This window comes from Balaenoptera musculus, chromosome 10 (genome assembly GCF_009873245.2).
Source record: "Balaenoptera musculus isolate JJ_BM4_2016_0621 chromosome 10, mBalMus1.pri.v3, whole genome shotgun sequence".
Classification (NCBI taxonomy): domain Eukaryota; kingdom Metazoa; phylum Chordata; class Mammalia; order Artiodactyla; family Balaenopteridae; genus Balaenoptera; species Balaenoptera musculus.
In genome coordinates this window covers 18,721,130-18,736,901 of record NC_045794.1, presented here as the reverse complement: position 1 = coordinate 18,736,901, position 15,772 = coordinate 18,721,130, and the positions used below count along the sequence as shown (strand labels likewise).

Below are 15,772 nucleotides of genomic sequence, written 5' to 3'. Positions count from 1 at the left end.
GAAACCAAATCAACAGATGGTCCCTGGGATGATCTATTGTTGAAATTCGTGGACACGGATTTTAAAGCAACTATGCTCAAGGATGCCAAGACTATACTTATATTGAATAAATAGAAAAGTTAAAGAAAAATAGAAACTCTAAAAAACAATGAAATGGAAATTATAGAACTGAAAATAATATCCAAAATTTAAAAAGTCACTGAATGGACATAACAGCAGTTTGGAAATTAGAAGGGAGGAAAGAAGTCTACGAAGTATGAAGACAGATCAACAGAATAATCCAATCTGGAAAACAGAGAAAACAGACATTGGAAAAATAATGAACAGAGAGAGCATTAGTGACCTGCTGAACAACTTCAGTCTAACTGTGTGTAATTAGGGACCCATAAAGGGAAGAGAGAATGAGTCTGAATATAATACTTGAAGAAATAATGGCTGAAACTTCCCCAATTTGGTAAAAGACATAAACTTACAGATTCAAAACAGTCAAAATTCAAGCAGAATCATAAATACAAAGGAAATCACATCTAAATACATCATAATCAAATTACTAAAAACCAATTAAATACAGGACTTGCAAGCAGCCAAAAAACAAACAAAAACCCCAAAACACCACACTACAGAGGACATTCATTTGAATGATCACCAACTCATCAGAGGTCAAAACAGTGTTCTTAGGAAATACAAGTATTGAAATATTAAGGGGTAAAGAAGATTTATGTGTGTAAATTGCTCAAGTAATTCACAAAAAGAAATAGAGAGAAAATGGTAAAGCAAAGGAAGTAAAATATTACTGGGGGAATCTGGAAGAGGATATATGGGAGTGCATTGAAGCATTCTTCTGACTTTTCTAGTATTTCCTAATTCTGTCAACTGATGGAATTTAGAAGCAGTAACGCTCAACAATGAACAATTAAGGCACCCAGGCCTTAATTTCTAAATATTGTCTAAAAAAAAAAAAAAAAAGGTCCGGGATCCGTGAAGAAATAGCTGAATTGAGGGTTGGTGCAGGGAAAGTACAAACCTAGCCTGGAACACCTTATGTTGCCAAAAAAGGAAGTGCTCTAAAAATGAGGTGGGCAATGTTGAAAGAATACAGCAGCCAACTTGAAGGAGCTCTCAATCACCAAGCTGGAACAAACTGAGCGACAGAATGACTGTAATAGAATTATAGCCCACAGAATATCCTTGTGTCCTTACTGGTTGGATAAATAAATAAAGGTAAATAATAAAGGTACAGCTCTTCCTTACAGTAAAATTCCAATTTATGAATGTAGAAGGAAAGAGAGAAATAGAAAATCAACATCATGCAAACATCACAATATTGTTGCAGGAAAAAACTGCCAATGGATGCTAAAATTAATAGCAAAGAAACCGCACAACTTCCAAGTATCCTCTTCCACAAGCTAATTACCAATTAAAAGTAAAACGTGGGGAGAGAAACCTGGCAGACACTTCAATTAAGTAACTAAGGTTAAAACCACTAGTAACATATGTATTAACATCTTACACCTCATATGATACACTGAAAAGGGCCTATTTCTATGGTAGTCTTGACAAAAATACATATCTATATTATCAGAGTAAGGAAATAAGAAAAACAAATATGAAATGGTAGAGGCAAGGAAGAACTCTGGAAAGCTGAATCAGAAATTGGAGGTGTCAGTATGGACTCAATTTCTAAAACATACATGAATATGAGCATGTGTGCATGCGCGTGCGCACACACACACACACACACGTGCGTGCGCACGCGCGTTCCCTTGCTCTGCCAGCTAAAAGGGCCTAAGATCAGTGATATCCCAGGAGCAATGAGCATCCCTAGTTCTCAGATCTAAATTTCTAAATACTAACCCCCCCCAAAAGGAACCAGGCTCCTTGGAGAAAATGCCTGATTCCAGGGGTCAGGAAGGGAAGTACTAAATTAGTCTGCAATTTCTTGTTTTACTAGAAGGTAAGTAAGTGCTCAAAAAATTTCAGGGTATATCAAAAGGACAAATGAACCAGATTTGATGGGGTTCCCCCAAGCCAAATCTCAATTTAATATCAATATATATAAGTGTAGTAACAAATTATAATGCATTCAATAAAACAGAAACCCATGAGTATATACTTAAAATAGTCACATGGATGGTAGATCAGAAAGAGAAAGAGAAAGATAACAGACACAAGAGGATGATTCCTTACAGTAAACAGATAGATAAATAGATGATAGACAAGAGATTCCTTACAGTAAAAGGCTGATATACGTGAAGCATGCAGCAGCACTAGAAGTGACTATTTTGCAGCCATCACAATAAAGACTGGTTTAGATAATTATCAAGTATTGCTAAATCAGGGGAGGAGGACAGGAGATGTTTGACAAGGGGCAAAATACTTAAATCTTAAAGTATCTCCCCACAGACTGCTTAGTAATTACCACAGGGAAAACTACACAGTGACGACATAGAACAATACTTTGACCAGGTGATCAAAATTAACATCAACATCGATTTCCTCAGATGTGATACTCTAACAAGGACAAATCACTTCTGTAGTATTTTGGCTAGGATACATAACCTCAATCTAATCATTAGAAAACACCAGACAAACCCAAATTGGAAGGCATTCTAAAACAACACACAAACACACACACACTGCTGACTATTTTCATTATGGAAAATTGATCTTCATGATAAACATTATCTGAAGGTAGAAATCATATCTTATCTTTGTATCTCCACCATCTATTACACTACCTGAAAATTAGAAACTGAGCTTAACAAACATTAGTTGACTGGATAGTCCCTGCCTAGACTGTAAGATGCTAAGTCCCAAACAGTGTCTTTATTCCTGCTTCCAGCCCCAAGCACAGTGAAAACACAAAGTATAGTGGCTAGAATAATGAATTTTTAAACTAGGTAAACAAAATTTGTTCATAATTTATACAATATTCTACATTCTAATCTCAACCAAATTTTCAAAAGTAAACTTTTTTCAAAACTTTTAAACACTGTATTAAAAAACCAGAGATTAGAAATTTAAAGACTCCAAATATACAAATAGTTATACACAAACATTTAAAAGCTTTTTCTACAATAGGAAAACCACAAAAATAAGCTGAAGTAACAAGATTTATGGATACAAGCAGTTAGAACTCAACTTTATTGTTACAACCAATTTTTATTTACAGAATATAAATCTCTTCAAAAAGATACATTCCTTCATTTAATCAATGTTGTAAAAGGCCTTACTGAACAGAAATAAAGCCTAAACATCACTTATATTTAAACAGAAATACAGATTCATTAAAAGTTTATGAACACATAGCAAAAATGCATTTTTATTTAAGCAGTTACATGAATGAGGCTGTTTTTAATTTTCTTCACTGGTAACCCCATTTTAACCAGAGAACAAATTTTACTTAAATTAACAGTAGTAAAAATGTAAAAATTAAATTTTAAACATGAAAAGAAGCAACAAAAAACAGGAAGTATCTTCATTACCAAACAGATTAACAAGTTCCCAGACACTCAGATACTTTCTGAGGCATATCAAAACACCTACATCAAACGTTGCATTCATTTGAGAGGTATCCATACATTTTCAGTGCTGAGACTATTTGTAGCACTTACAGTATTTACAGAGCAGCATTATACTACTATGGTTCACATTTGAGAAACATAAATTTAACCTTTATGCCACAATTTCCCAATTCAACATACAGCTAATGCAATGACAATTATTCATTTTGTTTTTTTCTTCTGAAACTGATAAGGACATTGTCATTTAACAACATGGAATAATGCCAGGTCTTCTTTCTTAAAATAATGGTATATTTTAAAATCCAAATACTTCAAATCATGGAAACTTCACCCAGCTATACAAAGGCTCCTAAATACAGTAGAGTTTAAAAGTTTCCTTTTTGCAGATTCTACCAATTTATAATGACTTTAGTACATGTAAGTAACAGGAAACTTCTTCAGATTGTTGCACAATAAAAATTACAGGGTGTCACTACATAATTTAAGTAGCAGCACAGCACAACCATGCAAGCGCTCTCATTTCCTCCACTGCTTTTGGGGGGTCTTTTCCAGTTCACAGGAGCTAGTTTACACGGATACCATCAGGTCTTAATCTCTCTGTTAAAGTTCCTTTTGAAATTTAACTAATGGAACAATTCAAATCAGCCAGCTTTTTCTTACCCTTCACTAACTCGTTCAAATATAACATGTAATGTTTTCAATTTGTATAAACACCTTGTGTTTTGTTAAAATGATTAATGGTATTAATACCATTAATGGGCAAGGTGTAGACAAAAATATGCCTACATTTAGGGATTAAGAGTATTTTACAGAGCATTTTTTCATAACTAGAAAGCCATAGGATGCGTAATGAACACAGATTTTATTTTAACTTGCTGTTTGATAACATCAGTAGCATAGTAAGTGCATTAAGTATAGGAAAGAAGAGAAAGCAGATTTCAGGACAGAAACCTACTAAAAACTTGAATTCTGAATGCCTCAAAGTCAAAAGGGTATTTTCTATAAGCACTGTATTATTTTTTCTATTCAAATAGTTTAAATCTGTCCATTTCAAATTATGATCCAGAAAGGAAAAATTTAGTGTTAAAAACTGTTCAGAAAAGTCTAATTCATTGTGTAATATATCTTATTAATTTCAGTTTTCAAGTATTCAAGTAATGCAAACTCAAGCATTTTCTTTTATAGCAATACATTTACGGACTAAACCTCAAAGATGGGGAAAAATTCATTTAAAATAATCGTTACACTTTTCTGTCTGAAGACATCAAACCCAAGACATAACACTGTAATCTCACAAGTGGTATGTAGCAGAAAAAAAGGTGGTTCCATATAACTAATGTCTTTCGTTAAAAAAAGAAACAAAAACAAAACAGATTGCCTTAATATGTAACTAAGTTTCCAGTCAAAGACATTCTAAAAATCTAATGAAGAAAATTCAGAGCAAATCAATTTTGAAATAAAGATAAAGCTGCTTTACCACATACTTATAATTCACTTTCCTTTGTGCATAAAAAACTACTAGCATTTGCCTTTTGTGTAAAGTAGTGCAAGTTGCTGCCAATAACAAAACTCTCCTCCTAGCATAAAGCATTGTTAACTTTGTCTATCAACTGAATGACTGACTAATATTAAAAGCTTAAGTCTATATCACTTTGGAATGTAGTATAAAATGCTTATTAAAAGCAATTTAAAGCAGAAAATCAAACTGATAGTTTTCTCATTTACATTATGAAGGAATTCAAAAATGGTACAGAAAGCTTTGTGTAATGTAAAAAAGAAATATCTATATAACTTTAAAAGTGGAGGTTTTTAACTTTTAATTGAGAGTGTTTGGGGGGAATTTTTCCTTTAAATCTGGAAGGTTTCATAATAAATATATTTATGAAGTTAAATATTTTTAGTTCAGCAAAAATGGAATTAGCAGTCATTAAAAGAACACATACCTCGTCTGTGTTTTACAATCCCATAATGAACAGCTTTATACTTAGAGAAGCCAACTGAGACATGCTTAAGTTGAACTAGGAGCTATTACTTATCATCTCCCTTGTATATGTGGGACTTAAGATTCACACTGAGATATATAAAAACTCAGGTTTTTTTTGTAGAAAAAGGTTAACAGCATTGAAAACAGAAAAGGATAACACTTCAGTCTGCAATCATAAAATTATATTTTTAATTTGCTTTAGCTTAGAATCATGACTCAAATAATGGAATTCTAACAATGTATTAATTTACTGCTTGCAGGAATCTAACCTCCAAAAACTAGTGGTCAACTAAAGATTGAAAAAAAGTCATATTAGGCACTGAGAGGCTAAATAAATAAGTACTGACATTAACAAAAACTGACAAACCCTATTTCCAGTTCCTCTTGTTACCCCACTGTGCAGCCCGATTTGTTGGCTATTTCCAGTCTAAAACCAAAGAGCTGGATCATTACCTTACAGAAAAATGTCTGCAAAAGGGAAAAGAATGCAAAACAATACACAATCTCATATGCAACATACAACTCACACTAATTTACAAATTTTTATTTACACTGTTTTATATACATTCCAGGCAGACCTAGTTGATGAGTTTTGTGCTCATATTGATCTCAAATGATCATGTATGTGAACAGTATGATTTACTACCACATCTCTTTAATTCCCAGAAAGTGGTGGTAGCATGGGGTCAGGAGGGAAAAAAATCAAGTATTACTGGTCAGGTAAGATCATACAAGTATGTAAGGAACAAAGGGAAAACAAATTGTGGAATTTCGCTTGCTAAAGCATCCAGGCCACTATGGTCTATTGACTAACAGTGAGTATACATGAATGCCACTTCTCTAACAACCATTTTCATATTTACAAAATGAGCTTACTATCAGTTGAGTTATTAGGTAAGGCATTCAAGTTCCTTAGCTTAACATAAAAAGGCAAAAGACATCTCAGCAAGCCACAGGACAAAGTTTAGAGGGATGTTTTCCCTTTAGAATCCCTTAAATGGTCAATTAAAAGGGAAGCAAATTTTGAACCCTATTATTAGGCTGAAGCATGATCCCAAAAACCTGTACAGGAAGTGGGAACATCATAATACCCAAAATCTAGCCTAAAAGTGGGGGAAATATCTTAAATACCTTATTTTGTTCCCAAGATTCATTGCCTAGGGCTAAAGTGAGAGCCTTTATTCCCCTCTACATTCACTTCTATATGAATCTCTCTGAACCACTTACAAGAGTATCACAGCTAGCAGCTATGCACAATCTACCAGCAATGGCTCAGTGAATCTCTATTCAAAATAGTTTGAAGAATATGGAGTAAGGTAGAAAAATGATCTTCTCTCTTCCCACAGTTCTCCAAGATATATTTGCACTTTTAAGAAGTCAGAAAGCAAAAAAATCAAGAGTACTACATATTCTTCATTGTTCTAAGAAAATGTTCCAGCCCCAGATGAAAATTCCATGAAAAACAATTTTTCAAGTTCACTCTAACATTATATAAAAAGCTATTCATTGTTTAATTGGTTCCTTTCATTTAGTTAATTAGGTAAAATTCTATTGATCCTACAGTAATATGGTTTATAAAAACAGAAGTGAACATTTGTAACATTGGGGAGGTAGAAAACAAATCTTGGTCTAACACTGTTATATAGACACAAAACAGATTTTAAGATTCTATTCATGTAACTAGAATTTACCATTTTAAATGGCCTGTAAGTGTTTCTACTTACTTTATTAGCTTTAAACATCTTGAGATAATCCAAGTATTTTAAAGCACTTATCTGAGAATACAAGTCACTTGGAATAATACATCAGACTCCCCAGAAGATTTCTCAGAGGATAAATTTGTAGTTGCATATTCTGAATATGCAGATCCATTAAGCCAACTTTGTACATGGGCACTTATGTGACCAAAGTGCAAAGCTTGTCAGACTAATTTTCTAAGCAAAGTTAACCATGACTGCTCAACTCTACACAGCAGTCTTCAAAACTGGATGCTTGCTTATCTATCCCAAAGATCTAAGTTCCTTCCAAATAATAACTGCCGTCCTCTCGCTCTCAAACAGACAAAAACAAACAAACAAAATCAAAAGAAATCAAACCAAACAGAAGCCCTCCTACCATGAGTATTTTTGCTTAATTCACATTGTTATATCAGATTTTAAGTGTACAAGATCCATGTTCTAAATGTTCCTTATTTAATTCTTTTAACCACCTCAACTTATTTCTCTGAAACTATTGATACATTTATCAAGTAATCATTTGCTATCATTCTAAAGACATGGAGCCATACTAAAACATTAAAACCACAGTGTAAGGAATGAATCTGAAGAAGTAAAAAAGAATTAATCTAAATGACATTTTCTTGTTCCCAAGTATGATAAGCATTCTGTCTTTGTTTCAAAAATTAGCAATTGCTGTACTAGCTACTATTTAATAACAAACAAAATATACAACATCTCAATAAGTAAAACAAAATTTTGGTTAGAAACAATTTGATATAGTAAAATTTTAAAAACAAACTGTAACTTAAATGACCATATATAGTATATGAAAACATTATTTAATACAGATTTTGGTAACATAAAATCATCATATATCTATTCCAGGATTATATGGTAAATATTAATATTTATACTGCCAGACTATATAGCAAGAGGGGAATTTAATTCTAAGATGTCCCCCCCCCCCAAAAATGCTTTCCAATACTCCAGAAAGATGTACCACTAGCATAGACAGTGAATGTACTTCAATCTCCTAAACAGATATTTTTCTATGAACATCTTAAGTTATCTAAACCAGTGTCTGGCATTCCAAGAGTAAATGATTCATTTAACTAACAGTGTGTCAAAATAAAAAGGTTACACTAAACACCTAAAATGTTTACTAAAATTAATCTTATTAAAGTAAAACTTAAAAAAAAATTTTCTCTGGAAAATTTTCGTTGCTTACACTCAACAAACAGATGAAACAAATGAAAACAGTCACAGAATTCATGTTAAATTTATAATAAATAATTCACATATAACATAGATTAAATTATCAAAGGATTAAACTGACATCTTTATACCTTTTTGCTGATTTAACAAACTTCTTACCCACCACATACTGAGAGCAGTAGGTGTATTTCTTGACATCATTCAGACTTTTTAAAAAATAAATTGGTTGTTTAGAAGCATAATTTGTAAAGCAAGATAACCAAATTAAAATAATTTTAACATATACTGGCTTTTGGAATTTCTTAAAATATCCACAAGCATTGTTCAGCTACTTAAGAATAATTAAATGTCTTCTTTACTCAGGCACCTTTAATGCAGTAACCTCAGGCTTCATTTTAAAGTATTGGTTAAAACGAACAATTGCATACCTATTGAGAAAAGAGAGTAACAACATAATTAGAGCTAAAAACCTTAATCCTTCGTTTATTTCCACCCACCCTTTCTAAACTGATTTTTTTTTTAAGTTTTTAAATTTTCAAGGGACATATTTTTAGTTTATTGCACCACCTACTGGACACTTTTCTAATACTGAGATCATTTAACAGATTATACCAGATTTCCTTGCAGACCAATTATTAAATGTATGCAACCTCTGCAGCATTTGACTAAAAATAATAACTACAATGTCCCCTATAAATTCTACATGTAAATCCCAAAAGAGTAGAGACAAATGTAATGCATACAGTAAAATTAAACTTACCCAAGGAAATCAAACTCAATAGTGGAGTATTTGGCTTGAATCAAAGCCCACAATCCCCAAAAGAAATGTGAAGCCTAAAAAAAGGGAAGAAAAATCAAGAATTATGATAATGCATTTCTTTGTAAAACAAATATTAAACTGTAAGTTTTCTCCTTTTTCATCAACTCCATGAACAATACTTTCTTGATGCTTTTTTACCACAAAGTGTCTAAAACACAGGTAATACTGAAGTGTACAGTTATCTGGATGGCTATAGACCACTTCTGTCCACAAAAGAGGTTATAATAAATTATAATCACTAAAAAAGAAATAGAGCCCAGTTCCTGTACCATGCTTTGTGTGGGCAAAATTGTTTTTGTGTGGTCATCAGCACTGATACATGTTGTTAGCTAAGTGTTTTTAATGGGTCATAATTGCTAACAGGATTTCCTAAAAATACATTAACAAAGGACTTTGTTTCTTAAAATATATACAAAAAGGAAAATCCAAATCTCAAAAACAAAACATATACTGAAACCTGAAGATGTTCAGGGGGTGACAAATTTCTGAAATCAATTTTTATTGACCCAACAATTCTGCGCAATCAACGATGATATAAAGTTACACAACTTGACTTATGCTGGAGAAAAATGAGTCGTAGGACTTAAAGAGTAAACAGATGACTGTATAATTAGGAGTTGCACAATAATTTTGTATGTGTGCTTTACAATCTATTTTCATTTAAACACGATATTTTAAGATTCTGAGGGAGGAACCAAGATAGCGGAGTAGAAGGACGAGCTCTCACTCCCTCTTATGAGAACACCAGAATCACAACTAGCTGCTGGACAATCATCGACAGGAAGACACAGGAACTCACCAAAAAAGATACCCCATATCCAAAGACAAAGAAGAAGCCACAATGAGACGGTAGGAGGGGCGCAATTACAGTAAAATCAAATCCCATAACTGCTGGGTGGGTGACTCACAAACTGGAGAACACTTATAACACAGGAGTCCACCCACTGGAGTGAAGGTTCTGAGCCCCACGTCAGGCTTCCCAACCTGAGGGTCTGGCAACGGGAGGAGGAATTCTTAGAGAATCAGACTTTAGAAGGCTAGAGGGATTTGATTGCAGGACTTCGACAGGACTGGGGGAAACAGAGACTCCACTCTTGGAGGGCACACACAAAGTAGTGTGCGCATCGGGACCCAGGGGAAGGAGCAGTGACCCCATAGGAGACTGAACCAGACCTACCTATTAGTGTTGGAGGGTCTCCTGCAGAGGCGGGGTGTGTCTCTGTTTCACCGAGGGGATGGGGACACTGGCAGCAGAAGTTCTGGGAAGTACTCCTTGGTGTGAACCCTCCCAGAGTCTGTCATTAGCCCCACCAAAGAGCTCAGGTAGGCTCCAGTGTTGGGTTGCCTCAGGCCAAACAACCAACAGGGAGGGAATCCAGCCCCACCCATCAGCAGTCAAGTGGATTAAAGTTGTACTGAGCTCTGCCCAACAGAGCAACAGTCAGCTCTACCCATCACCAGTCGGCTCCCATCAGGAAACTTACACAAGCCTCTCAGATAGCCTCATCCACCAGAGGGTAGACAGCAGAAGCAAGAAGAACTACAATCCTGCAGCCTGTGGAACAAAAACCACATTCACAGAAAGACAGACAAGATGAAAAGGCACAGGGCTATGTACCAGACGAAGGAACAAGATAAAACCCCAGAAAAACAACTAAATGAAGTGGAGATAGGCAACTTTCCAGAAAAAGAATTCAGAATAATGACAGTGAAGATGATCCAGGACCTCGGAAAAAGAATGGAGGCAAAGATCGAGAAGATGCAAGAAGTGTTTAACAAAGACCTAGAAGAATTAAAGAACAAACAAACAGAGATGAACAATACAACAACTGAAATGAAAACTACACTTGAAGGAATCACTCGCAGAATAACTGAGGCAGAAGAACGGATAAGTGACCTGGAAGACAGAATGGTGGAATTCACTGCTGCAGAACAGAATAAAGGAAAAAGAATGAAAAGAAATGAAGACAGCCTAAGAGACCCCTGGGACAACATTAAACACAATATTTGCATTATAGGGGTCCCAGAAGGAGAAGAGAGAAAGGACCCAACAAAATATTTGAACAGATTATAGTCGAAAATTTCCCTAACATGGGAAAAGAAATAGCCACCCAAGACCAGGAAGCGCAGCAAGTCCCATATAGGATAAACCCAAGTAGAAACATGCCAAGACACATAGTAATCAATTTAGCAAAAATTAAAGACAAAGAAAAATTATTGAAAGCAGCAAAGGAAAAACGACAAATAACATACAAGGGAACTCCCATAATGTTACAGCTGATTTCTCAGCAGAAACTCTACAAGCCAGAAGGGAGTGGCATGATATACTTAAAGTGATGAAAGGGAAGAACCTACAATCAAGATTACTCTACCTGGCAAGGATCTCATTCAGATTCGACAGAGAAATCAAAAGCTTTACAGACAAGCAAAAGCTAAGAGAATTCAGCACCACCAAACCAGCTCTACAACAAATGCTAAAGGAACTTCTCTAAGTGGGAAACACAAGAGAAGAAAAGGACCTACAAAAACAAACCCAAAACGATTAAGAAAATGGCCATAGGAACATATATATCGATAATTACCTTAAACGTGAATGGATTAAATGCTCCAACCAAAAGACACAGGCTTGCTGAATGGACACAAAAACAAGACCCATATATATGCTGTCTACAAGAGACCCACTTCAAACCTAGGGACACATTCAGACTGAAAGTGAGGGCATGGAAAAAGATATTCCATGCAAATGGAAATCAAAAGAAGCTGGAGTAGCAATACTCATATCAGATAAAATAGACATTAAAACAAAGACTATTATAACAGGCAAAGAAGGAAACTACATAATGATCAAGGGATCAATCCAAGGAGAAGATATAACAATTATAAATATATATGCACCCAACAAAGGAGCACCTCAATACATAAGGCAACTGCTCACAGCTATAAAAGAGGAAATCGACAGTAACACAATAATAGTGGGGGACTTTAACACCTCACTTACACCAATGGACAGATCATCCAAAATGAAAATAAATAACGAAACAGAAGCTTTAAATGACACAATAGACCAGACAGATTTAACTGATATTTATAGGAGACTCCATCCAAAAACAGATTACACTTTCTTCTCAAGTGCACATGGAACATTCTCCAGGATAGGTCACATCTTGGGTCTCAAATCAAGCCTCAGTAAACTTAAGAAAATTGAAATCACATCAAGCATCTTTTCTGACCACAACGGTATGAGATTAGAAATCAATTACAGGGGAAAAAACGTAAAAAACACAAACACATGGAGGCTAAACAATACGTTACTAAATAACCAAGAGATCACTGAAGAAATCAAAGAGGAAATCAAAAAATACCTAGAGACAAATGACAATGAAAACACGATGATCCAAAACCTATGGGATGCAGCAAAAGCAGTTCTAAGAGGGAAGTTTATAGCTATACAATCCTACCTCAAGAAACAAGAAAAACCTCAAGTAAACAATCGAACCTTACACCTAAAGGAACTAGAGAAAGAAGAACAAACAAAACCCAAAGGTAGCAGAAGGAAAGAAATCATACGGATCAGAGCAGAAATAAATGAAATACAAACAAAGAAACAATAGCAAAGATCAATAAAACTAAAAGCTGGTTCTTTGAGAAGATAAACAAAATTGATAAACCATTAGCCAGATTTATCAAGAAAAAGAGGGAGAGGACTCAAATCAATAAAATTAGAAATGAAAAAGGAGGGCTTCCCTGGTGGCGCAGTGGTTGGGAATCCGCCTGCCAATGCAGGGGACACGGGTTCGAGCCCTGGTCTGGGAAGATCCCACATGCTGCGGAGCAACTGGGCCCGTGAGCCACAACTACTGAGGCTGCGCGTCTGGAGCCTGTGTTCCACAACAAGAGAGGCCGCGATAGTGAGAGGCCCGCGCACCGCGATGAAGAGTGGCCCCCTCTTGCCGCAACTAGAGAAAGCCCTCACACAGAAACAAAGACCCAACACAGCCAAAAATAAACCAATCAATTAATTAATTTTTTAAAAAGTGTTTTAACATAGATTAAAAACCATGTAAAAAAAAAAAGAAATGAAAAAGAAGTTACAACAGACACTGCAGAAATACAAAGCATCCTAAGAGACTACTACAAGCAACTCTATGCCAATAAAATGGACAACGTGGAAGAAATGGACAAATTTTTACAAAGGTATAACCTTCCAAGACTGAACCAGGAAGAAATAGAAAATATGAACAGACCAATCACAAGTAATGAAATTGACAACTGTGATTAAAAATCTTCCAACAAACAAAGTCCAGGACCAGATGGCTTCACAGGTGAATTCTATCAAACATTTAGAGAAGAGCTAACACCCATCCTTCTCAAACTCTTCCAAAAAATTACAGAGGATGGAACACTCCCAAACTCATTCTATGAGGCCACCAACACCCTGATACCAAAACCAGACAAGGATACTACACAAAAAGAAAATTACAGACCAATATCACTGATGAATATAGATGCAAAAATCCTCAACAAAATACTAGCAAACAGAATCCAACAACACATTAAAAGGATCATACACCATGATCAAGTGGGATTTATCCCAGCGATGCAAGGATTCTTCAATATACGCAAATCAATCAATGTGATACACCATATTAACAAACTGAAGAATAAAAACGATATGATCATCTCAATAGATGCAGAAAAAGCTTTTGGCAAAATTCAACACCCATTTATGATAAAAACTCTCCAGAAAGTGGGCATAGAGGGAACCCATCTCAACATAATAAAGGCCATATACGACAAACCCACAGCAAACATCATTCTCAATGGTGAAAAACTGAAAGCATTTCCTCTAAGATCAGGAACGAGACAAGGATATCCACTCTCACCACTATTATTCAACAGAGTTTTGGAAGTCCTAGCCTCGGCAATCAGAGAAGAAAAAGAAAGAAAAGGAATACAAATTGGAAAAGAAGAAGTAAAACTCACTGTTTGCAGATGACACGATACTATACACAGAGAATCCTAAAGATGCCACCAGAAAACTACTAGAGCTAATCAATGAATTTGGTAAAGTTGCAGGATACAAAATTAATGCACAGAAATCTCTTGCATTCCTATACACTAATGATGAAAAATCTGAAAGAGAAATTAAGGAAACACTCCCATTTACCACTGCAACAAAAAGAATAAAATACCTAGGAATAAACCCACCTAGGGAGACAAAAGACCTCTTTGCAGAAAACTATAAGACACTGATGAAAGAAATTAAAGATGATACCAACAGATGGAGAGATATACCATGTTCTTGGATTGGAAGAATCAATATTGTGAAAATGACTATACTACCCAAAGCAATCTACAGATTCAATGCAATCCCTATCAAATTACCAATGGCATTTTTTACGGAACTAGAACAAATCATCTGAAGATTTGTATGGAGACACAAAAGACCCCGAATAGCCAAAGCAGTCTTGAGGGAAAAAAACGGAGCCGGAGGAATCAGGTTCCCTGACTTCAGACTATACTACAAAGCTACAGTAATCAAGACAATATGGTACTGGCACAAAAATAGAAACATAGATCAATGGAACACGATAGAAAGCCCAGAGGTAAACCCATGCACCTATGGTCAACTAATCTATGACAAAGGAACCAAGGATATGCAACTGAGAAAAGACAGTCTCTTCAATAAGTGGTGCTGGGAAAGCTGGACAGCTACATGTAAAAGAATGAAATTAGAATACTCCCTAACAAAATACACAAAAATAAACTCAAAATGGATTAGAGACCTAAATGTAAGACTGGACACTATAAAACTCTTAGAGGAAAACATAGGAAGAACACTCTTTGATATAAATCACAGAAAGATCTCTTTTGATCCAACTCCTAGAGTAATGGAAATAAAAACAAAAATAAACAAATGGGACCTAATGAAACTTCAAAGCTTTTGCACAGCAAAGGAAACCATAAACAAGACGAAAAGACAACCCTCAGAATGGGAGAAAATATTTGCAAAGGAATCAACAGACAAAGGATTAATCTCCAAAATATATAAACAGCTCATTCAGCTCCATATTAAAAAAACAAACAACCCAATCCAAAAATGGGCAGAAGACCTAAATAGACATTTCTCCAAAGAAGACATACAGATGGCCAAGAAGCACATGAAAAGCTGCTCAACATCACTATTAGAGAAACGCAAATCAAAACTACAAAGAGGTATCACCTCATACCAGTTAGAATGGGTTTCAACAGAAAATCTACAAACAACAAATGCTGGGGAGGGTACGGAGAAAAGGGAACCCTCTTGCACTGTTGGTGGGAATGTAAATTGATACAGCCACTATGGAGAACAGTATGGAGGTTCCTTAAAAAACTAAAAATAGAATTACCATATATATGATCCAGGAATCCCACTACTGGGCATATACCCAGAGAAAACCACAATTCAAAAAGATACATGCACCCCAATGTTCATTGCAGCACTATTTACAGTAGCCAGGTCATGAAGCAA

General features: G+C 35.1%; 1 protein-coding gene across 1 annotated transcript in view; it reads right to left on the bottom strand.

The window, feature by feature from the left end:
- Positions 1-3,121: 3,121 nt before the first annotated feature.
- ETNK1 (ethanolamine kinase 1) overlaps positions 3,122-15,772 on the bottom strand; it is a 73,738-nt gene continuing 61,087 nt past the window's right edge. Inside the window, 2 exon segments of the mRNA XM_036865027.1 lie at positions 3,122-8,869; positions 9,202-9,275. Coding sequence (XP_036720922.1) covers positions 8,797-8,869; positions 9,202-9,275 — 147 coding nt within the window. The 3' untranslated portion in view covers positions 3,122-8,796.